Raw genomic sequence first — 25,470 nt, 5'->3', positions numbered from 1 at the left:
TCTGTCTCAGTGTAGATCAGATACAAAGAGCTTCATTGTTCATGTTGGCTCTCAAAGCCAGGGTACTACAGTAGACCGGGTGTTTACATTTGGGGATCTAAGTTCCAGTCTGACTTGGTGGCTGTGGAAAAGTGAAAATCTCTCAGCCTAGCCTGCAGCCAGTAAAATGAAATAAAGAAATATTGACACCTGCCCATGGGATATAGCAGTAATAATAATAATAATAATAATAATAATAATAATAATAATAATAATAAATTATACCCCGCCCTTCCCAGTTCAAAAGACCAGACTCAGGGTGGCTAACAACAAATTTAAAACACTTTAATTGATCCAACAACAAGAAAGAGCATAAAATACAGTACAAAACGTGAATAACAATAAATTCAGAATTCAAAAATCAATTTAGGGGGGAAATCCATCCCATAAACATTAGATGATCACCAGGAGTAGCTGGCTAAATTAGTCCTATTTGGGCCAGCGAGAAGACCAGGGGAGAATTAGCTGTGGGATCCCAGAGCGGGTAATCTTCATAAAAAGGGGGAGAAGGAGGGAAGGAAGGGGAATAAAAGATCAGGCTAAGTTCAAATTGAAAGCCAGGCGGAATAGCTCTGTCTTACAGGCCACGCTGAAGGAAGTTAAATCCTGCAGGGCCCTGGTCTCGTGGGACAGAGCATTCCACCAGGTTGGAGCCATCACTGAGAAGGCCCTGGCCCTGGTAGAGGATAATCTGGTAGAGGATAATCTTTAGTAACAGCATCCAAATGGTTAACTGTGAAGCCGGTAGATAAAAGAGTTGATGAGCTAAAGAAAACCCACCCTGGTTGTGGTGTCACATGTACTCAGATTGCACCTATTGTCACTCCATGTATGCAAATTATCACTAAATTTTTACTTGGCCGCTTTCTAATATTCCCAGCTAGACAAGGTACTGTTAGCACCTTGTCTTGGGTCAGTTGGTTGCTCTTCTTCAGGCAGCAAAATGTCTTGGATCAGCCCTGCTTAGAAGCAGAACCCAATGAGTTCAATGGCACTAAGTCTGAAATTCTAAGCTGACTTGCTGAGCCCTATTGAACACAGCAGTGTGTACCCCTGAGTGGGGTTGTGCAGCATGTCTGGGCCCAGGCAACAGAACAAGGTGATAAAAATCCAAAGGTGGAAGGCTTTATCATGTCAGAGTGGAGAGATAAGAATTTGCATTCCCTGGACATTCCCCAACATGAAAACAAGCAAACAATGGACTCCTTGTGCTTAGAAAAATAATGCAGCAGGGAGGCAGCAGAGAGAGAAAATGTCTCCCAGATTTGCTGATTTTCTACCTTCATTGTTTCCAGTGGGAGGAGGGATTCAGGAAGATACCCTCCCCCTAATTGCTGGCCAAAGAGGGACATTCCAGAATTCCCCACGCCCTCCCACACCCTTCAGCCAGCTTCCTTCTGCTTCGGTGTGGACATTGCCTCTTACTTCCTGGTAACTGTGCTTGGAATGGTAACCCTGATATGAACTCTACAAGATAAGTGAATCCTCTTTTTAAAAATAATAATAATAATAAAGCCTGAGAAAAATAGCACAGAAGTGAAATGTCAAATGTGAGGCAACATTTGAAGTAGACCTCTCCCATCACATTTTGTTCATCTGTTTTTCTAGTCTCCCTCACCCACCCTGGCTTTGTCTGCTTTTTAATCTTTTTGCTCGCAGCAAGAGGTTGAAAAAAAATGTGCGATAACTGCGGCACCCTTCCCTGACTCCCACACAAACATGGACAAATCGAGGAGGGAAGGGAGAATGTCCTCAGGCTATGGAAGTATTCCGAGTGCAACCTGCTCTCTCTGTGCAGCAACAAAGGGCGAAAGCCGCCTCTGTGCAAAGGTGGGGCGAGTGCAAGGTGCAGGGAGTGGAGCCGATAGGATTTCTGTGGCTGTGTTTCTCCTGTGTATGCTCAGCAGGTTGAAGGCAAGGAGTGGGACGGCCGCCAGACACACCCAGTCCAGGCAGTAAAACGATCCCTGCTCTGCCCCCAAGCTCTTTCTAACGGATAAAAGGAGAGGAAGTGCCAGCCTGCAGGTTCAGAGGGACGCTTCTCTCTTTAACTCCTCCGAGCCTCACTTGCTGTTTCTTCCCACCACCACCCTCTCTCTCCAAAATAAGGAAAGCCCTGCTTGAATAGGCCATGTCGAAATTTGGTTACAGCTCCCGCTCAGCAGCTGGGTCCGGTGGGTTCACCCAGGTCAGAGTCAGCTCTGTCTCTTCATCTCGTGGAATCGGAGGCGGCGGCAGTTTTAGCAAGCCAGGGGGCTTTGGCAGCTCCAGCCTCTATAACTTGGGTTCTGGCGTCAGGAGGATCGCCCCCGCCAGCTCCTACAGCGTCCAGTCTTCCTACGGTGCCCTTGGTTCCAGCAGACATGGAGGGATGTATGGTGGAGGGTTTTCGCCCGCAGGCATTCAAGAGGTCACCATCAACCAGAACCTCTTGTCGCCCCTCAACCTGGAAATCGACCCCACCATCCAGAAGGTGCGCAAGGAGGAGAAGGAACAGATCAAGACCCTCAACAACAAGTTTGCATCCTTCATCGATAAGGTGAGCTATACGTAGCTTATTCTGATCCTTCTCTAGTGTCCCAGCAATCGATAGGAGCTTCTCTACAGGCCTCATGCGGTCATGGCTGTGCTTTGCTTAGAAGTGTGGTCTTTTGTTGTAAGCTCAACTGTGGCTCTGCTAGATATTTTATTTGAAGCAGCATCTGGCCTTTGTTCTCTGCTTTTGATTTGTAACTCGATGACCAACATGACCCTGCCATTGCTTTATTGGTGATCTTCTTTATTCACTGCCTGGTTAATAGCAGGGGGTGTTGGAGCCACAACTTCAACATGATGGCTTTTATTCCCTCATGTTGTGAAGACGGTGACCAGCACACCACACCCTGGGGAAAGTGGAATGAGAAGGGGATCCAAAGTAAAACATACATACAGTGATCTTTTGCTTGCTGCAGCTTCAGTTCTCTGAACCTGACATCTGAAATTAACGCGGTTAAAGGATTTGCTAGGTTCAATCATATATTTTTTAAAAATATCAATGAATCTGAAGCTTCACCTCTTTTACTGATTGATCAATAAATCTCTGTTAAACTGCACCACACTTTATAAGGTAAAAGAGGACAGATTGCAACCCCATGGAGATATAGCCTATCATCCATTTATTTTATTACATCTGCTTCTAGCTCCTGGACCATTTTTTTTTCTTTTTAAGTTCTCTCAGATACCTGGGAGTATCTTATTTGTTACCCTGTGGTATATCACAAGCGTTCATTAGCCGTAACCTTCATGGCACATTGCAATAGAATTTGCATTCCTTACACAAAAGGAAATGTGTTGAGTTTAATAGTCAGCCCACACTGACTTCCTGTGAAGTATTATGCCCCCCCCCACACACAATGAGCCCCAGTAACTTTGTGTATTCATATCCCTCCCCCATCGCAAGTGTGATGCAGTCAGCAGGCTGTGAGTTTAGGCATGATGGTCCTGGGGCAGGGGGTGGAATCACTGATCAGTCACAGCCTTAACTGGCTTGTTTTGAGGGGGAAATGCAGTAAAAGGTATAGTTAATCAATCTTTATGTAGATCAAAAGAAATCTAAATAAATATTGGAAGTCCAAAAGTTCTGCAAAACATGTACCTGAATCCAAGCTTCTACTATTTACACTGTTCTCTAGATCTTACTCACCTGATGAATGCTAATACTTGATATGAAAAATCTCCATTTTCAGCATAGTTTTACCCAGAGTGTTGCAGTTTTAGCCGTTCCTCTCCCACAAATAATCAGTGAATCTCCTTCCTCCCACGCCCTCATCTATCTACATTCCTCGGAGGACTCCTTCCCCCAGCCCCATCTACCCTCACATCTAAATGCTGAGAGCCATGAAGGGCCATAATCTTCTACTGTTTTGTGGTATTTCGAGCCCTGCTGGCAGAATGACAGGCTTTATGGAATTTGCCTCGGGGGCTTTTTTCAGGTCCGATTCCTTGAGCAGCAAAACAAGATGCTGGAGACCAAGTGGAACCTCCTGCAGGAGCAGAAGACCACACGGAGCAACATCCCTGCCTTCTTTGAAGCCTACATCAGCAACCTGCGGAGGCAGCTGGATGCCCTGGTGAACGACAAGGGACGCCTGGAGGGAGAGCTGAAGAACATGCAGGATCTTGTTGAGGATTTCAAGAACAAGTAATGTATTCATAACGGTTTTTGCAGAGATGAGCAGGTTCAGGTGGCCCATTCACAAAGCATCACCTGGCTCTAAATGGGAGAGCTTAAAGCTTCAATCCTATGCACATTTCTTTTGAGAGCAAATCCCATTGGTTTCAGTGGGGCCAAGCAACCGTAATTGTGCACTGTGAGCCTCTGCACGTCTACTCCAAAGTATCTCCCACTAGGCTTGTCAGGTGCAAAAAGAGAGGTCAGGATTCCTGCACTTTTAATAGTTAATACCAAAGAAAGAATTTCGGCAGATTTAGCTGGCAAGGCAAGCTACACCTGTTGAATACCCCTAGTCTAAGGGCACATACACAACATACATTTAAAGCACATGGCTTTCCCCAGAGAATCCTGGGAACTGTAATTTATCCCACAGAGCTCCAGTTCCCATCATTCTTAACAAACCACAGTTTCTAGGAGGAAGCCACATGCATTAAATGTGCATTATTTCTGTGGTGTGGATGTGACCTAATGCAATCTGCAAAGGTGTAGAAGCCATGTCCTCTTCCCCCCCTGGCTGCTGCAAGCCCCACTGAGCTTGCTAGGGGTTACTTCTAAGCAGGTGTATGCAGAGATACCCTGAGATGACTCTCATGCAGTTCGCGGTGTGAGCATGCAAATGTCTGCTCAAAACTACAAATTATTGAGTTCAATGGGACTTCCTCCCAGGTAAATGAGTGGAGAATTGCAACCACAGTATGAGGGTTTGCTGCATCTTCCAAAGCATGCAAACGATGCATCAACTTTTTAAGAAATCCAATAAAGTATCCAATAAACCTAGCACAGGCAACATCAGGCATTCATAATCGTGGAGTATTTTCAAGGGCCCAGGTAAGTGCAGGGGTGGGGAACCTTTGGCCTGTCAGATGTTCCTGAACTACAGCTCCCATAATCCCTGTCTACTGGCCATGCTGGCTGGGGCTGATGGGAGCTGGAGTCCTGCAACATCTGGAGGGCCATGGGTTCTCCACCCTTGATTGAAAGCATCCAAGATCTGGTAGCCTTTTAGTGTCTGAATATATCTTGTTGTGATCCCCCTCCTTCCTGTATGGATGCCAGAAGCCTGCCTGGCTGGCACTGAGTTTCCCAAACTGAATATGGATGCAATGGTTTGATTGCAACCTTGTTAGACTCTTGGAAGCCACACACTGCATGGTCCCTTATTGTACCTGATCCTGCTCCCCATCCTTGGAGCAGGACCTCAGAGTGCATTCATGTGGACACATATTTTGCTTAAGATAAGGGTGTTAAACAAATGCCATATACTTAAAGGTATGGCAGAGGATAGCAGCAGAATGACTTTGCTTCAGCCAGTGTTGAGTACTTGCAAGATTTCAGTGTTACTGAACTACATCATCCCTGACCATAGATCTTGTTGGCCAGAGTTATGGTTCATCAACATCTGGAGTTTGGAAAGGTTTACCACCTCAGTGTTTCTGTGTTCATGGGAATCCATGGTGGCTGCATCCACAGTTTTTATCTACATTAGTTCAAGGAAGAATGATTGAACAAACTTGTCCCCAACCTAGTTGAATTTTATTTATTTATTTTACTATAAAAAATACTTATATACCACTCTACCACCAAAATGTATCAAAGCAGTTTACAAAAGCAATTTTTATTTTTATTTTTTTAAAAAAGGAAAGTATTAGAATGTAGTAATGTAATACATTGGCAATTACCACAAAAAGCACAAGGAAAACACTTGGGCTGTATAACACAAGGATCTGCAATCATTCAAGTATTGCTGGACTACAACTCCAATCAAACCTAATCATTGGCTAATGGCTATACTTCCTGGGGCTGATGTTGCTGAGTTGGGAGTCTTCTGGAGTCGATCTGGGATGGGCAGCAGGACTGTGCCGATAAAAACAGATTTGTGATATCAAATTGAGAGGTATTTCTTATAAGGAGACACGAGAGGACTTTACAGCTACATGAGAAGCAATAACATATTAGAGGAGAGACTTCAGATTGAGACTTACTCTTTTGTTAAAGTGCAAGAACATTAAACAGCAGCAGAAATGGTGTGGGCATGTGTCAAAAATTTAGAAAGAATATATGGTTTAATCCCAATGGGCCTGCATGCATGTCACATGAGACATCATTAAGCTCTCCTGATTTGCCTTTTAAATATCAAGCCTTAGGGCTGATTTCCTCATGCCGAAATAGTACCTGGGCATGGCACAGCCCACCATGGACTTCAACATTTCAGACTGCGGAGCGGAAATCTCATGTCTGAATGATACCATCACCCATATGCTACCCTCACCCACACCTGTAGCTTTCTGTGCATGTAAAGCAGTCCTGCTGAGCTAGGTTAAAGCCTTCTTCTCTGATCCTGCTAGCTTTTTTGGCATATGGCAGGAGAAAGAATTTCCAGCAGGTTTATGGGCTTAAACACCTCCATCTTCTAATAATTTCCTGGACTCGATGGCCCTTGTGGTCTCTTCCAACTCTATGATTCTATGATTAGAGAGGTGCAGTGACCTTAAGGTTAAAAGCTTGCTCATGTCTACCCTAGCAGCAGTTTGAACAAGATTTGGCTTCTGGATTCATTTGTGGTCTGCAGATTGTTATGTGTGTGGTGGTGGTTGTGATGGTGTTTTACTTCCTTTTGCATTATGTGCCTTTGGATTAGTTGCACGACTCTTCTGGGGCTGTTGTCACAGGCTCTCTCTCTCTCTCTCTCTCTCTCTCTCTCTCTCTCTCTCTCTCTCTCTCTCAACACAGGGTTGGGTTAGATAGCTTTATACCCCTGCCCTTCCAGCTTGGTTGGTTTATTCCATCTGTAGCCGCCCCCATTATTTGTCCCCTCAAGGTGGGCTAAGCCAAGAGAGAGTAACTGGTCCCAGCTCGCCCAGCCACCTTCAAGGTTGCGTCAGGTTTTTCGCTCAGCTCTCCCCAGACCACTCCCCAGCCCTCTTAACCACTATGCCGCACCCTGAATCTACAGAACTTAAACCAAGCTCCTGCTCTATCACATATCCAGTGTTTTAAAGCTTTAGTAAATCAAGTTTCAGCTGTTACGCTTTCACTGTGTACCCATATGCTGTGTTCTTGCATGGCCACGCAGTTAGAAAGCAATGTGTGTGCATTTCGTGTCCTCTAACAATTGAGATTAGCTGCTTTGTGCAATTAATTCAAAGAGGAAAATTCGAGTGAGTGAAAGGTAGCTCCCCCCCTCCCTGGCTTTCCCTCTCCCTTGGCAAAGAATTGCTACAAGGCCGGTGGGGGGGGGGGCAAGAGTTTAAACGTTGTATCTGTCGACAAACTTTGCAGTTCACAAAGGAACACACCTGGTGTTATTAAAAAGAGTTCCATGGAGACGAGCGGAGCAAAGGTTGGCAGTTTGATCGTGTACAAGAGGCCCTTCATGCTCCTAGAGGAAGTCTCAATGGGAACCAATTCCTCACCCTAACCCCCGCCCCACCTATAGTGCTTTAAAATATATATGAGTTGGCAAACTGGCTCAGACCGGAACGGAAAGCAAACAGTACTGATAAACCCCCAGGGTGTGACCCATAGAGGAGAAAAGTCAATAACTAGTAATCCTTCCCCAGGTGCAGGCGTATTATGCATAGCTAGGATAACTGGGGGGGGGGGGGTGCAGAGAGACAGCGACCCTGGGTAGGGCTTGGCTAGGGTTGCTATATTATTAATCATCTGAATTACGCCTTTGAAACAGCTGCCAATGCTTTACAATCAAAGGGCGTTTTCCTGAACCAAGGGCATATCTATAATGCATATTTAAACTGGTATAAAAGTCATTCTTTTTCAACAGTCAGCCCTGGGATACATAGTTCTGTGAGAAGGGCGTACTTGAAGATATGCAATGTAGAGAATTCTCAGCAAAACTACAGCTCCCACAATGTTTTGGGGGGGAAGGAAGAGAGAGCTATGAGGACAATGAACATCCTATAAGAGTGATATAGATTTGTGGAGTAGTTTTTTTTTTCTGAGATAAGTGAATTTGAAACAGTCTCATATTTCTTGCCTTGTGATTTCAAACAGGGATGATTCAAAGGCCAAGTGTGAAGACAACTTTAGCTGCGCTCAGGCTGCCAACAATATTCTTGGGAAAACATAGACATGGGTGATATCTAAAAAGACAGGGGAGTAATTTGAATCAGTTTAAGGTGAACTTCCCATATATGTTGTTTACCAAATACAATGCAAACCGAAAGACAAAATTCACAATTCTCCAAATTGGGCAATGCTGTTCCCCTGCCAAGTTACATGTTCAAAAATGCACACACAAGTGTGCATAAAAATGAATGCATTTGTGAAAATAACATACAGAAATGTCTTGCATTTGGAAAAACTGCTCTGCAGAAAGGTGCCTCTTTGGAGTAATTCTCATGGAAATGCTGATGAATTTTTGTGAAGACTTTCTTTGGAAATGTGGAGAAACCAAAATTGACAGATTTGTCCATCTGCAGATGTGAGAGACCTAGGTTTTTCAAAGGGAAGAGTCTTTTGCTCTTCCTCTCCCCTGCAGCATTGAGCACCTTAGTCCACATGATGTGGGGAAGGAGGAATAGACAAAAATCACCTTATCTTATTGACGGGTGGAATGTGCCCTGAGGAGAACTCAGGCGCTGCTTCTTCCACTGAGTGTGAAGCCAAGATTCAATCCATTTATTTTAGTACAATTTTATCACGCCTTATACTGAAGTTGCTCAGGGTAGCGTTTATCTTTCAGGGGTGGGCAGAGCATAAGATAGTGAGATCCACTCTGTTATTTGCTAGAGGGATAAGGAGCAAACACAGAATTAAGGAACAGGGTGCCCCTAAGCACATGATCCATCCAGGAATAAGTTTTCAGGGGCAGAACTGGGTGTACAGTCTGCTGACTCACAAATCCACTCCTGGTTTTCCCCATAAGCTTTCTTCATTTCAGCAGCCTAATTCAGAAGAGCGTAGGTATGAGAGAGGGAGTTGCTATTGTTTTAGCAGCTGGTAGTAGAAACCCTTAGTGATCTGCTGGAAATCACTCAGAGATCTACCAGTAAGCCCCTAATCTACCTTCTGCCCCCCCCAATCCCACCCTTGATCTCTGAACTCCAATCAAGTGTTTTTCACAGAATGCATATTAGGGTTGCCAAATTTTGATATCTGAGCAGGACCTGTGCTCAGCTGATCAGTGACCACATGGAAGAACATTTAGTTGTGAAAGTGCTGCTTCGTATTTCAAAGAAATCCTGTTCACCAGATCACTTGTGCGCATGCAGCATCAGTCAACCTCTGGTCCAAGAGGGTGTTCTTCCCGTGATAGCCACAATCTTGGATAGCTTTAAAGTGGGGTCAGACCAATTAATGGAGGAGAAGACTACTAGCCATGCTGCCTGTGTTCTTCTTCCACCACCAGAGACCCCTTTGCCTCTGAATACCAGTTGCTGAAGAGCACCAGTGGGGAGAGAGGTGTTGTGATCATGTGCCTCTTGTGGACTTCTCATAGACATCTAGTTGGCCACTGTGAGACCAGAGTGCTGGACAAGAAGGGTCTTCGGTCTGAAGCTCCTTTTACATTCTAAGCAATGCTGAAGAGTTGTTCTTGAGACTAATATGTGCCACACAAGCTCCTTCAGGGAAGGGCAAGGTATTTTAAAATCAAAAGGGGGGTGGGAATCTATGTGATCTATGCAGGCTCAATAGCCTAGGGTTCTAGGTTAGATTTGATATTATATATATTGTGGAAATAATTTGCCAAAAACAAAAGTAGTAGTAGTAGTAGCAATTTATGAATTGCTTCCTGTGGGGCAACTCAAAGTGACTTACAAGACACTAAAAACATATATAAGGCAATTACATACATATAAAAAGTTAAAATATTGCATATATAAAATCGGTCATTTGCAAGAGGCCAGATAGGATAGCAATCTCCACTGAGAAGGCTTGTTGGAAGAGGAAACTGTTCAACAAGCACCAACAAGACAATAGAGAGGGGGATATGAAGTACTTTGAAGTCATGATGGCTGTGGAATAAAAGCAAAGTCCGTTTACGTGAATGCTGTAAATGACACAGAGGAAGGCCTGCCCTTAACTACACTATCTTTGCACAAAGGCCTTTGAACTCTCTCTCTCTCTCTCTCTCTCTCTCTCTCTCCAATAACCTCATGAAAAGACACTGGCAGGCATCTGAAATGCAAATAGGAACAGCCCCACAAATGCAGCTCTGGCAGCACTGAAGGGGCAGAGAATATTATTGTTCTATCTTTTGCCTTTGGGGTTTTGCAACAGTATTGACCAATTATGGAAACTGAAATCCATTCCAGTCCTCTGGTATTTATGCTCAAGGGCCATTGCCAAACCAGTTATCTGTCTTCAAGAGTGGAGAGAAGGGAGGGGATGACTGTTTCTTCCTCTTTCTTTGAAACAGTGCCACATTCTTGACTCTTACATAGTTGAAGGTCAACTCTAATCCTTAGATGCTTCTCAGAAGGATGGTTGCCAGATTAGTTATCATCCATTTTGTACCTACTCAATCTTGTGTTTGTCAGTGTGGAGTCTGAATAGTGTTTCTTCTTGGTTAAGAGCAGAATAAATTGTGGCCGCTGTAAACCACAGCACTATTTTCATGTTTTTTGCCCATGTCAGGAAACTTAGGGTATCTAATTTTCACAAAGGTATTTTTTTTTATTGTTCATCATCACACCTTTTCCATTCCATTCCATCTTGCTCTTCCATCTTTTGGATTTCCCGCCATGCTCTGAAATTGGTCTAGCTATGTAAAGCGTTTATTAGAGCAACATCTTTCTCTCCCTCAATCTCTCTCTCTCCCCCCCCCCAATTTCCAAATTCAAAATAACTGGCTTCCTAGATTTAGGACACACCTTTGCAATTATGAACAGACCAGTTTTGCTCCTGAAAATGAAAAGTACAGATATTTGTTGTGTTCGTATTTGGCAAGTAGAACCAGAGAAAATAGAGGCTCCACTGAATGATTTTGACAGCCAAGTAGCAAAGGCTAAACCAGAATGCTGTATTGATGTTGCATATTGCAGGTAATTGGTGCCTAGAATTTGTTTGATTTGACAAAGTGCCAAGACTGGTGGGCAGAGAAATTCAAAGGTGGTTTCACCCTCAGCCTTGCTGGACTCTCACAAGCAGGCTGGAGGTGCTCCTGCAATTCTCTATCCATTTCTCAGGGCTTTTCTTTTCTTTTTTGTTTCATTGGGGATACCAGGAGGGAAATTCCCAAGAGAGCTTTAGACCAACTTGGTGGGAACAACCAAGCTGTTTCCAAATCTCCCCACACCAACACATCCCTGAACCACACCTAGCACACTTCCATTCTGGCCATACCAGTGTCAGAAATCTTACGTTTATTTGGGCCAGGTTGTTCCCAGTTTCCCTGGTGGCAGGGAGGCTGGATCAAACATCCAGGGCTCCATCTCCAAGTTTGAAAAGGTGGAAAAGAATGCTCTCCCAGGAGCCACAGGATTGCACCCTTTAAACTCTGCAGCCCAACTTAATTAGTAGCTTTCAGGACTGGAGAATCTGATATGAAGGAATTTTTTACAAAGTACAGTTGTTTTCCTGTAAAGGGAGGAGAGGGAAAGAGAGAAAGTTGGTTGTCACTGAAAGGGAAGGGGGATGAAATATGGTTAATGGTCTTGATTTGCTCGAGAACAGAACTGCAATCTGGAGTTTGTGTGCCATGATTTTTGCCTTGTTAGTTCAGTTGGTTAGACTGTGGTGCTGATAACACCAAGGCTGCAGGTTCGACCCATGTATGCAAGAGCTGCATATTCCTGCATTGCAAGGGCTGGACTAGATGTTCCCCAGGGTCCCTTCCAACTCTACAGTTCTATGATTCTACTAACCTACACGTACATTTAAATGATGTATTTTGATTCCCTTTTTCTAACAGATACGAAGATGAAATCAACAAGCGCACAACAGCAGAAAATGACTTTGTTGTGCTCAAGAAGGTGAGAAACCATAACTGTTTTTTTTACTCACAGTGTCATTGGTAATCATATGTGTTCTGACTCAAAACCTATGGTTGTGTGCCTTGATGGCCACACTCAAGATGCTAATGCTGCAAGCTTTTCCAGTAGTATTTCTGCAGCTCTCTATGAATTGAGATCTGCTAAAGTGCAGGAGGTGGCAAAACTGTTTTGAGACAGTGCACTACAAAGTGGAGACGAGGGGTCACATAGCTAAATGTTGGTCCATATTGGAAAACCCCACAATGCACGTAGAAAATTAGACTTGCCTTCTCCCTGATATGCTAGCTTCTCATACATAGGGTCTTCCTCTTGCCCCATGAGAAGCATTCAGTGATGTTATCCCCACCTGCAATATTAAGTGGTACAGTTTTTGTATCACCACGCCACTTGCTTTTTGTACGAGCTAGAACTGAATGCAGCAAAGATTCTGAAAAAACAAACTTAACGAAGATCAGGCTTACGTTCATGGAAGGTGGGGGAGATGGGAAGGCCAGAGAATCATTTCTCAGAGTGATCAGTGTACTGCAGATTTCGACCTCTACTGGCGGAAGGATGATCTAACACCTTTGAAGATCATTTTCAGTAAAGAAAGAATTGTTGGGCACCTCTGATGCACTGAATCACACTGAATATTGCACACGCTTCCTTATTATTTGGGCTGGACACCCAAAGCACATTTTCCATTGTGTAGACATGGCCTTTCTCTTCCCTTTGTTTACAAATCAAACAGACAAGATAGACAAGGAGAATAATAAAAGACACACAAAGAGGGAAGGTGACTTACCCAAAGTCAAACAGGCCGTTGGCAATGTTGGAAACAAACTAGGGCATAGGCAGCCAACGTGGTGACTGTGGGCGCACATGTGCTCCCAGAGCCTTCCCTGGAGCCCAGTGTCTCCTCCTCCCACTGAAGTTAGTCTTGAAATTAACTGTTGTAACCAAAAGAATAGATGGCTGTGTGCTTGGTTGATGTGTGGTGTGGTGCCTAGGAGAATTTTTCCAGGTTGGAAATGCACCTACAGACCCAAAAAAAGGTTGGCAACCCCTGGACTGCCTGCTGAGGGCCTGAAGGGCCCCGCCCTTGCCTCTTTCCACCTGGCTTGGGGCGGGGCTTGACAGGCTTCACAAGGACTGCAGCTCCTGCTTAGCACCAAGGGCTCCTCTTTTAAACTGTTTTTAATTTTCATCTGTGTTGTTTTAAATGAGGCCATCTTGGCTGTGAGCCCTGGAAGACCTGCACCCTGCCTTACTGGCCCTTTCCCATCTGGCCTGGGAGAGTGGAGTCCTGACTGACTCCAGCTACAAAAGCTGTGGCTGTTGAGCAGATTCCTGGGCTGGAGTATTGTTTACGGGGGGTTGAGAGAGCTATTGCTGTTATTGATATTATTGTTGGTATCTTTAATTTTAGATCTTATGATTTGTGTGGAAATTGTTTCCATTAGGTTGTGTATTTTTTTTTATGTGTTTTATTGTTTATGACTTCTGCTATGTTTGCAATTATGTAGATCTTGTCATGTTGTAAGCCGCCTTGAGCATAGTTTCAACTATGGAAAGGTGGCATACAAATAAAATGATGATGATGATGGTGGTGGAGGTGGTGGTGGTGATAGACTAAGACAGTTCATATTAAGAGCAGCGCACAATGGTTTTCAGTCCGAGGGTGATTAACTCTTGGTACATGGATGTGGAATTCTCCATCAGTTGCACAAGGTGACAATAGTTTTCTCTTCATCGTAGTCCTCACTCCAGTGAAATCTTATCCAGTGTACTTGGTTTTCTTTATTTTATGTATTTAAGGAAGACCATATACTTCAATAATACACAAGAATAATGAAAGACAAGCAGAATTAAAATTAAAAACACACACAATACAAATGTGGGTAATTTTGTTCACAGTCCCTGTGAAAAACCATAATTATTTTATTTATAAATATCAGGATATTTTCCTTGAAGTATTATGACAGTCTCACTTAAAACTGAAAAGTTACTAATTCCTATTTTCCAGCAATTGCTATGGACCAGATTTGACTGTACCATAAATCCTTATTTGATCCCTCTAAATATTTTCTTGCAATAGCCATCCTGACAGCAAACAGTAATTAGAGAATCTATTCTTTATTCAAACCATCTGCATTTGGCCCCACCCCATATCCCCTGTTATGCTAACAAAGGGATTGGTATCAATTCTTGCTTTGTTATTAGATTAACTGCTAGGAACACCATCTCTCCCAAAACAGCCAATGGGTGACACTCCCACCATACATGTAAATATGTGCCTTTATGTTATCAAACTTGGTTTTCTGATTATGTTTTTAGGATGTTGACGCATCCTACATGAACAAGGTGGAGTTGGAGGCCAGGGTGGATGGAATGACTGATGAGATAAACTTCCTGAGGGCACTCTATGAAAATGTAAGTAAACTTCTCTATGCTCTTTCCACCACTTAGCATATCCTTTTCCAATCTGGTGCCCTCCAGATGTTGCTGGATTCCAACCCACATCAGCCTCCCAGCTAGCATGGCCAATGGTCAGGGGTGACAGGAGTTGTAGATCAAAATAGCTGGAGGGCACTAGGATGGCGAAGGTCTCTGCAGTTCTCCAGAGTTTCACACGGTAGCCTTTCCTAGCCCTACCTGGAAATACCATGGATTGAATGCTGGAAGCTTCTGCAGATGAAGCCTTCTCAAATTGAGGTCTTAAAATGGGAGGGAATATTTTTGCTCAGCCCTGACTTAAATATTCTAACATTGGTTAGGAAAAAGAAAAGAACATGGTTATGTTTGCATGTGTCCTTTCAAGGAACTAAATATACCCATCAATAAGGCATGAAAGAATGTTTGAAGACTTTAATGATGAAGACAATCAGTGCTCTTAAAGGCCAAATGAAAATGTAACAAGCAGACATTGTTTCCTTTTTGAACCAAGAAGGTAAAACCTAAATGCCCCAGGTGGGTGGGTAGAAATTTTCAGAAGAAGTTTTGCTTGTTCTTCAAACAGCAAAAAACTGTTTTAGACTTGTGGTTAGGGGCCATGTTTCGCAGATCCCCCCATTTGGATAGGAGGACCAATGTGCCATTTGCATGGGGCTGCATGGAAAGACACATGAAGGGTTAGGATTAAAAGGCTTTTGTGAACAGCAGCACTTTGTTCAAAATGAGAATGATCAAGTCTAAATAAATTTAGACTGGAAAATCCAGGTGCAAAATATGTTGCTATATAAGCCACTGAATGCAAATGATGGTTATTTGTTCTCTGTGATGAAAGCAACAAACATTGAAGGCATATCATTCTAGTTGTCTATATTTACTTTTTGTTGCGCTCACAACAAAAAAGTATTGTTAAGTAATGTATTGTAGCGAAGAAGACCATTAGCCCTTGCTTAGCATATCCGGTTGGTTTCCTCACATGTTTCTCATCTGCAGCAGATGAAAGTCAAAAGGAGTTTGCAGGTCTTGTTGGTTTAATGACTTAATATTGATATTCTTGTGGCAGGATGAACTCAGTATAGGCCACATTGCAGGAACGGGGGGAGTTAATACCTCTTTTTTAAAAAAAAAAAAAAAAATATTATTCATTTTCAAAACATTTTTATACAATCAATTCACATTTTATCACACATTCATCAATTTTTGACTTCCTTCAGTTTCTCTGCCAATCTTTCGTTTAAATTTATATTGTAAACACATTTCTAAACTTAATATTGCCTTTAAAAATCACCTCTCCCTTCTTACTCTCTTTTTTACAATATTTCTTAATTTTTCACAGAGTCTCTTGAAAACCAACAAGCATTATCTGTACATCACATATGCTTTTCAGATATTCTGTAAATCTCCCCCAGTCCTCGATGAACGTTTGGTCTCTCTGGTATCGAACGTTTGGTCTCTCTGGTATCGTTAGTTTGTCCAATTCTGCGTATTCAGTCAATTTCGTTCTCCATTCTTCCACCGTTGGAATTTCTTCCTGCTTCCATCTTTGCGCCAGAAGTATTCTTGCTGCTGTTACTGCGTATTGGAAAAGTTTACAATCTTTCTTATTAATTTCATTACCTACCAATCCTAGTAAGAAGGCTTCCGGTTTCTTAACAAACGTATATTTCAACATCTTTTTCAATTCATTGTATATCATTTCCCAGAAGCCTTTCACCCTTTTACACTCCCACCACATATGATAGAAAGTTCCTTCTTTTGGGGGAGATAATACCTCTGAGCGTGTACCAGTTGATAATTGAAACTGGTGTCTGGGCTTCAGTGGGACATTTGTCCCCATTATTCTCTGTGCATGCTAAGCCACATAACCAATAAAGATGCAATAATGGTTTATCTGGATATTATGCCCACCATTTTGCAGCAACTTTAAAATTTTGCATGCAAGCAGCTATGTTAACCTTGTGGTGAACTGAACAGATGAATCAGTCAGTTATCACCACAGGCACCCCAAAAGGGAAGTTAAAGTTGGTGTGCTGAAATTGGCACATTTTGGGTTATAATTTGAACAAGAGGGTGTTCATGGTGTTGTTGGACTTCAACTCCCATCAACCTCAGTCAGCATGGCTAATGGTCAGGGATGATGGGAGTTGTAGCCCAGCAACATCTGGAGGACCCACCTGTGCTTTAAGAGTTGGTTCCAGATTCTCCCCCAGGTGGAATCAGGATTACCCCGAAAAATGGTGGGCTCCAAATCTGCTCCAGGTATCATTCTGTGTCAATGAAACCTGGGTTAAATTGGCACACACTTTCACATGACCATTAATTCCTGCAAAAGTGGGGAACTATTCAGTGATTTGCAGGGGCAAGGAAAATGTAGTAGCAGAGTGCCCTTCCTCCCTTTCAATATGGCCACTAAGAAGAAATACCCTTAAGACTTTAAATGCAAATTGAAAATAAGCCAAGGGAGATGAAAATGATAGAGGATGGGATTCCCTTAACAAGTCCTGTCAGCAGAAGCTTTGTGTAAGGTCTTCTGCTTGCACAACAGGGCTTCTCCCCTCCCACTGCATGCCTGCTGAAATTGCCTGGGGTGTGTGTGTCTCTCCCTCTACCCGCCAGACTTCAATTTTGTTACTCATAAACCCTAATGGTTCCTGATCTGAAGGAAAGGCAGGATGTTAAGAAGGATAACAGACAATGAATGCACGTCTCTTTAATTTTCCAGGAACTGCGTGAGCTGCAGAACCAGATCTCTGATACTTCTGTGGTGCTTCAGATGGACAACAACCGAAACCTGGACTTGGATAGCATCATTGCTGAAGTCAAAGCTCAATATGAGGAGATTGCCAATAAGAGCAGGATTGAGGCAGAAAGTTGGTATCAAAGCAAGGTGAGTCATAGTGGCAAAGATGAACTCGTAAGGAAACAACTGTTTGGGGATATGAATAATATCCTCCCATAATGAGGTGGTTACCAATTACAGTCTTGACTAATGAGAAGTCATTGACATTTCATATTTGCTGCATTCCCTGATTTGATCTTGTTGAGGAGCTGCCTTATCCGCAAAGGAGACGCCTCCCCCCGATGATCACACCTACCTTTTAAAGCCTCCAGGATGAACAGCTCTTCGTTCATCTGTAACCGTTCTATAATGGAAGTGCATAGTTCCAAGCCCTCAATCTGCCCATTGTGATGTCATAATTTCCACCTTAACCAATTGTTCCACATCCTCCTCCGCATTGTGTTATTGTGTGATGCCTGTTGGCTAATGCACTCAGGATACTTCACACAAATAATCAAAGAGACAGATGAACTGATCTTTGTAACAATGAAAGGGTAACGTCCTTTTTGTAATCTCTCTCTGTACTCATTTTCCTCTTTCCACAAACACATTAACTCTTCCTGAGTGCATACAATAGGTTGCATTCACTGCAGTAATAAGCAAAAAATTTCCATCAGTGCAAATTTCTCCTTGTGCAACAGAATGCTCTCTTCCTCTCCTCCCCCTGTGCCCACCCCCTAGACTTGGCAATGGTGCCAGGAGAAATCCTCTTGCACTAGCACATTATTTAGTTAAATGCCGCCCTATAGGTACCATGTGTCTTTGGCACTGGCCCTGTCACCAGAAAGAAGAGCCTGTGGTGAGGAAGGGAGACTGTTTTGCTGCAACAAATCCCACCTGCACCTTCAACAGCATCTCTCCTCTCTGTTAATCTCAGTATGAAGCCCTGCAAGCCAGTGCTGGGAAGCATGGCGATGACCTGCGGAACACAAAGAACGAGATTGCTGAGATTAACCGCACAATCCTGAGAATGCAGGCTGAGATTGAGAATGTGAAAAATCAGGTGAGTAGCTGGAAAGAACTCTTTGTGGGGTTTTCCGTGATACAACACACACACACTGACTTAAATGAATTATGGGGGTGTCCCTGCATAGGCCAAAGAGGCCCCACTCCCCACACCTCTTGTGACTTTGTGCTTCTATAATTGCCAACTTGGTGTGTGTGTGAGAGAGAGAGAGAGAGAGAGAGAAAGAGAGAGAGAGAGAGAGAGAGAGAGAGAGAGAGAGAGAGAGAGATAGTTCCCTTTCCTCCACCCCTGGAAGAAACTGATGCCCCCCTCAAGAACAGGGGTCAGCAAACTTTTTCAGCAGGGGGCCAGTCCACCGTCCCTCAGACCTTGTGGGGGGCGAAGAAGAATGAATTCCTATGCCCCACAAATAACCCAGAGATGCATTTTAAATAAAAGGACACATTCTACTCACGTAAAAACACCAGGCAGGCCCCACAAATAACCCAGAGATGCATTTTAAATAAAAGGACACATTCTACTCATGTAAAAACATGCTGATTCCTGGACCATCCATGGGCCGGATTTAGAAGGCGATTGGTCCAGATCCAGCCCCCGGGCCTTTGTTTGCCTACCCGTGCTCAAGAACTGTAATTTCAGTTTAAAGTTGTGGGTTTCTCATTAACAGGCATTGCATTGGCCACTATGATAAGGTAGCCTTTTGGCCTGATCCTGCAGGTCTCCTATCAATGTTGGTTCCATGACAGTTCTGGCCAGGAAGTTTACTACTCTTTCCTTCTGTCTTCTGTCAATCATTGGCAGTTCGCTGAGTGAATGACATGTTGGTTTTTTGTATTTTTTTAAAAGTACGGTAATTGTGCTGATGAGTACCCTCAAGGACTGGATATTTCATGTTGAATTAACCAGAAAGCTTGCTTGCTCAAAAGCTGGGGAGATAAGCCATTGTGAATCACTCCCCATAGTGTTTGTTTGGCTTTAGGGCAGGGTGGCTCCAGCAAACATCCACACCAAAGCAAACAGTGAGACCCAATTCACCGCCTCTGAATAATGAATGGAAGCCCAGATGCTCAGCAGTACGCCCTTCCTCTCCTTTATATTTGCATTGCACGCTTTACATTGCATTACAGGAGTGTCTAGTACAATGGGAGTGCAATGGGAGTGCAAGAAATAAATGAGTCATTGGCAGCAATGCAGTTGGCTAGTCATCTTAGTCTCAGTCATCTTTGCTTCCTACAAGCAGCAATCTGATTGTAAGCAGTTGTTGCAGCATGGACATTCACTCCCCTGCTGCAATATATATTGTTATGAACCAAGTATCCAAGTATCAAAAGTCAATTAAGTCAGGACTGTGTGAGGTGTTAGCTTGGGGTAATGAGCCATTATGGTAATGAACCAAACGGCCTCGGTCCAGTATACCTGAAGGAGCGTCTCCACCCCCATCGTTCTACCCGGACACTGAGGTCCAGCACTGAGGGCCTTCTGGTGGTTCCCTCACTGCAAGAAGCCAAGTTACAGGGAACCAGGCAGAAGGCCTTCTTGGCAGTGGCACCCCCCGTGGAACGCCCTCCCACCAGATGTCAAAGTGAAGAACAGCTTCCAGACTTTTAGAAGACATCTGAAGGCAGCCATGTTTAGGGAAGCTTTTAATGTTTGATGTATTACAGTATTTTAATATTTTTTGGGAAGCCGCCCAGAGTGATTGGGAAAGCCCAGCCAGATGGGTGGGGTATAAATAATAAATTATTATTATTATTGTTATTATCAGGCTAATTTCAAATTGAAAGCCAGGCAGAATAGCTCTGTCTTACGGAAGGAAGTTAAATCCTGATGGGCAGGGTATAAATAATAAATTATTATAATATTATTATTAGCACAACAAAGGAAAATTTTAGCAGGCAACAATAGGTGGGACCTATTTATCACAGATAAAGCCAAGAGCAATGTGGATTGGCAGTGCCAGATTTACATATAAGCTAAACAATCTGTAGTTTAGGGCCCCACTCTCTTGGCCCCCCCCCAAAAAAAAAATTTAAAGGAAAAAAACCTGGATGTACATTTCCAAAATATAAGATAAAAAAAGAAATAAAACCTACATACAGCAAGTGTTTTGTGTTGTGTAGTCTCCTATGATGTACATATTTTGTTATGTTCAAATGGCTTTATAGATATCTATTAGGTCCATAAATTACCATATAGCATATATTCAACACAAAAAACAGCGACAATTTGTTGTTGACAAAGGACAGCTGAACATATTCAAGGGCCCCATTACATTCAGTAGCTTAGGGCAGGCATAGGCAAACTTGGCCATCCAGATGTTTGGGGACTACAGTTCCCATAATCCCTGACCACTGGTCAGTGGCGTAGCGTGGGGGTGCAGGGGGGCCGGCCACACCGGGCGCAACATCTGGGGGGGCACACTCTCACTCGCAGCTCTCTGCCCCTACCTGGCTCCACGGGTTAGGGGGCCCAAATTACTTGCCTTGCCCCGGGTGCTGACAACCCACGCTACGCCGCTGCCACTGGCCCTGTTAGCTGCTCACTGCTGTGGAGACTGGAACAGGTGGCATGTAGCAATAGGAGGCCACTTTGCATTATTATATGACAGGCCCATCTAGGCCAGTGCTTTCCATTCTGTCAGGTGGTTAGAGTGACCGTATGTCCCAAGTTGCAGAAGGCAGTCTTGTGTTTGGAGAACTGTACAACCTAAGTCAAGTTGAAAGAGAAGGAACCCTGAACAGGGAGGGGACATGAAATTGCCCGCCCACAGTTAGTGCCAGGACAACAGGCTGAGCGGGCACACACTGGTAACCCAGCCACAGTCATCCCTACAATGGCGAGCTGCATCCCTACAATGGTGAGCTATGCATACCAATTAGCACATGCCAAGGGTATGCCAATCCGTGCGCTCTTTTCTCCTCGCTCTATGCAGAGGCTTGTGAGCCCACCCTACTAGCAGTGGTTCTCCAGGCTCTCAGGCAGAGGGTCCTTCTGGTTACCTGATTATTGACCATTTTGACTGGAGATGTCACTGGGGGTTGAATCTGGAAACTTTTGCATGCAATTCATGTTGTTGTTTTTTAGTAGTTTAGTCGTGTCCGACTCTTCGTGACCCCATGGACCAGAGTATGCCAGGCACTTCTGTCTTCTACTGCCTCCCGCAGTTTGGTCAAACTCATGCTGGTAGCTTCAAGAACACTGTCCAACCATCTCATCCTCTGTCGTCCCCTTCTCCTTGTGCCCTCCATCTTTCCCAACATCAGGGTCTTTTCCAGGGAGTCTTCTCTTCTCATGAGGTGGCCAAAGTATTGGAGTCTCAGCTTCACGATCTGTCCTTCCAGTGAGCACTCAGGGCTGATTTCCTTCAGAATGGAGAGGTTTGATCTTCTTGCAGTCCATGGGACTCTCAAGAGTCTCCTCCAGCACCATAATTCAAAAGCATCAATTCTTCGGCGATCAGCCTTCTTTATGGTCCAGCTCTCACTTCCATACATCACTACTGGGAAAACCATAGCTTTTACCTTTGCCATTTGGGCTGCTCTCTCTCCTTTGGGGCAGAAGGATGGAGAGGCAGAACTTCTAAACAATCTTATGCCTTGGTTTCCCCCCCAGCGTGCTAAACTCGATGCTGCCATTGCTGAGGCAGAGGAACGTGGGGAGATGGCTATCAAAGATGCCAAGGCCAAACTAGCAGAGCTGGAGGCTGCTCTCAACAAAGCCAAGCAAGAGATGGCTCGCCAGCTGAGGGAGTACCAGGAGCTGATGAACGTCAAGCTGGCCCTGGATATTGAGATTGCCACCTACAGGAAGCTGCTGGAAGGAGAGGAGAGCCGGTGAGTGCCAGATGCCATGCTCAAATCATCTAACCTCTTCACTAGGGATGCAATGTTTAATCCATCAATTGGTTAGCCTCAATTGGGCTGCATCCAGCTAGCTCCTACTCAGCAGACCATTCAAATGAATGGATCTCAGTTAGTCACGATCATTCATGTTAATGTGTCTCCTCTGGGTATTACTGTTATGGGATAAAACCCATTGTTTATTTTAAAAGCAATAAGCTAAAGAGGTGTTCCCAAGCAGCAAATTTTTAAAATAGATAATTGCTTTTAAAGACATGTACTTTTAAAGCAGTGCAGGTGGTGTGCCCTGTAAGATCTTAGGAGGGGCATCACCCTATTTTAATGTCTTGCGTAGCCTTTCTAAGCTGCTGTCTGCTCTAGTGCATGCGCACATCATCCAAAAGCAAATTTTGCTTCTTGCGTTCAAACTGCTGGTTTTACCCATTTGCAAAATCACACAAATGTGAATGATCAATTGATCCATGAAAAATCATAAAGTTGCCTGGCTGAGATCTCTTGATTTGGGACAAGACTGTTCTTTACCCCCTGTGCTTCCACAGTTCACATGCCACTAAGGCTTGTGCAAGCTGTTTCCAAACATGGCACACCTGATTTGTTATTACTTCAATTTTGCCTTTCCACTTGCAGGCCATTTGCCCAAGCTGGTTGGCACTGGAAAGAGAAGATTGGAGGGCTAAGTGGACTTGTAGCCTGGTCCAGCAGGGCGGTTCCAAATGGTTCCCCCCAGGACTGGAACGTGTCCATTAATTATCGGTCGCTATTTACAGGCACACAGCTGTCTCTTTTGAATATTTTATATAGACAACCATTTATTTTGTGTTCCCTTTCTGTTGCCAAGATCTATAATCCTTCAGGCATTAAAAGTTAAGAACTAACTGGAGCTCTTGATTTCTTTTCTCAATAGGCTGGCTGGTGATGGAGCTGGTTCTATGAGCATGAGTAAGTTTGTTTTTCCCACCTCCTCTCTCCCTTCCTTTCCCCTTCTACCACAATTGTTCATAATACATCTGGACTATTTGGCAAGCATAGCCTACTGTAAGCACTGCTTAGCAGATAGAGAAGAGGTGGAATCTTAATACATATGCAGTATGTGTGTATTAATATGAATATACACAAATATAATGCAGCATCAGGTCTGACTCTCTTATACATATATCCATATAATTTTAATGCAAATTATTTTGTGTATAATTAAGTTGGCCAAACCAAACCAAAAATGCACAAAACATTTGGACATAAGCGGTTGCTCAATATAAAAATTGACTCAATGTGAGCAAAGCTTGATCTGGTCAGAACCACCAAATTCTGTGTATAAAACTATTTAAAATATATTCCTCCTCCATCATTAGAGGTTCTGCAGTTGCGGGGGAGATTCCCATCTTTGCTACCTGGTAGGAGTGTCAGTTGGATGAGGGTGGTGCTGTGGTCTAAACCACAGAGCCTAGGGCTTGCCAATCAGAAGGTCGGCGGTTCAAATCCCCGCGACGGGGTGAGTTCCCATTGCTCAGTCCCTGCTCCTGCCAACCTAGCAGTTCGAAAGCACGTCAAAGTGCAAGTAGATAAATAAGTACCGCTCCGGCGGGAAGGTAAACGGCATTTCCGTGCACTGCTCTGGTTCGCCAGAAGCGGCTTAGTCATGCTGGCCACATGACCCGGAAGCTGTCCGTGGACAAACACCAGTTCCCTCGGCCACTAAAATGAAATGAGTGCCACAACCCCAGAGTCGTCCACGACTGGACCTAACGGTCAGGGGTACCTTTACCTTTAGGAATGCCAGTTGGGGCCTAGATTGCTATTGAAATGAATAGCATATAACCACAATCAGAAATGTTTGTAACAGGCAGTTGCTGCTGAGCCCTAGTTAATAAACCCATTCAATGTTATTGGAAACAGTCCCTTGTTATTGGAAATTCATTTCCCCAAAAAGAGGCCACACTGTTACTGTATCAAAGCTTAATACGCGGTTTCCCTTGTGTCCTACAGCTGTGCTCAACTCCAGTTCTGGTGGCTCCTATGGCAGCGGAGGTGGCTATGGTTTCGGAGGAGGAATTGGCTTGGGAAGTGGAATGGGCAGCGGCGGAGGTCTCAGCTTCTCCTCTGGAGGTGGCTCAGGTGCCCTGAAATCAACGTACAGCGTGACAACAAGCACATCCAGACGAAGTGTCAGAAACTAAGCTCAGAAAACCAAGGTCATCACTGCCTGAACACATCTCCATTCCCCCCACCCCTTCCCCCAGAACAGAGGTAGATAAAGTAAAGAAGAGATAGGGAAGATGGGATCATTATCTCCCAAGAACCAAACTGGCTGCTAAATCCAGCAGTAATGAATGAAATGATGGTGCCATATCCTGCAAGTGTATTACCTCACCTCCCACATCAACAGCCTAAATCAGGAATGGGGAACTTCCAGCCAGATTTAGCCCATGAGACCCTTTCCCCAAAAATCATGTCCACCTGCCCTACATCAGACATCGTATGTGATGTCAGGTTTGGCCCAGGTAGCAACATGGGTGGCTCAGCTGCTCACAAAGCCTGTCTTTGCAGAAAGCAGGATTGAACTCCCCATATATCATTCCTGCTCAGTTCAAGTCTGCAAGAGGGTTCCCTATGGGCACCTGAACCCTGCATAAATCAGGACTGAATTGCCTGCTCATCAGCTGATGTGCAGGGAGTTCAATCCTGCTCTGTTGCTATAGCTTACCCCAAAGTTCCACGGACTAACTTTGACAGGGAACACCCACCTGTCAAAGTTGGCCTGTAGGATGGTGGGAGATAAAGATCTGGCCTGTTGAACCAAAATGGTTCTCCAGTCCTCTAGGTACTACACCTCCCATCAGCCCCAGCAAGTATAGCCAATGAATTCTAGAGAGTCCCCCATTCCTGCACTTTTGAAACAAGTATACTTATAGTGCACTGCTATTATGGGGTGGCTCCACAGGTTCCCCATCCCTGGCTAAAATTGTGGTGCTGCTCCCATTGAGATCAAGGGGAGTTTCACTGTTGGTTTAACTGAGAGCGAAGTATAATTGGAAAACGAAATTCCAAACTATACAGGCAATTTCCATGTCCTCTGTTTTGGATGCAGAAATCGATTCCCACCCTCTCCCAATTTTCTTGGGGAGGAAAATGTGGAAGTCACAAAAAATAAAATTCTTCTCTGAATGATA

General features: G+C 44.1%; 1 protein-coding gene across 1 annotated transcript; it reads left to right on the top strand.

The window, feature by feature from the left end:
• Positions 1-1,908: 1,908 nt before the first annotated feature.
• LOC309332054 (keratin, type II cytoskeletal cochleal-like) lies at positions 1,909-25,470 on the top strand. Its single transcript, XM_081844717.1, has 9 exons — positions 1,909-2,578; positions 4,011-4,219; positions 12,126-12,186; positions 14,524-14,619; positions 17,360-17,524; positions 18,354-18,479; positions 22,056-22,276; positions 23,208-23,242; positions 24,287-25,470. The coding sequence occupies exons 1-9, from the start codon at positions 2,171-2,173 to the stop codon at positions 24,475-24,477; spliced, it is 1,512 nt and encodes a 503-aa protein (XP_081700843.1). The 5' UTR covers positions 1,909-2,170; the 3' UTR covers positions 24,478-25,470.

This window comes from Podarcis erhardii (genome assembly GCF_964252035.2).
Source record: "Podarcis erhardii genome assembly, chromosome: 2".
In the NCBI taxonomy this organism is placed as follows: domain Eukaryota; kingdom Metazoa; phylum Chordata; class Lepidosauria; order Squamata; family Lacertidae; genus Podarcis; species Podarcis erhardii.
This window is presented reverse-complemented; position numbering and strand designations above follow the sequence as displayed.

What these genes read in the sequence shown, in the direction of transcription:
- LOC309332054 (XM_081844717.1), top strand. Translation starts at nt 2,171, where the DNA reads ATGTCGAAATTTGGTTACAGCTCCCGCTCAGCAGCTGGGTCCGGTGGG. An exon ending in ACTTTGTTGTGCTCAAGAAG is followed by an intron (nt 12,187 to 14,523) that starts GTGAGAAACCAT and finishes TTATGTTTTTAG; the next exon opens with GATGTTGACGCATCCTACAT. An exon ending in AGCTGGTTCTATGAGCATGA is followed by an intron (nt 23,243 to 24,286) that starts GTAAGTTTGTTT and finishes TGTGTCCTACAG; the next exon opens with CTGTGCTCAACTCCAGTTCT.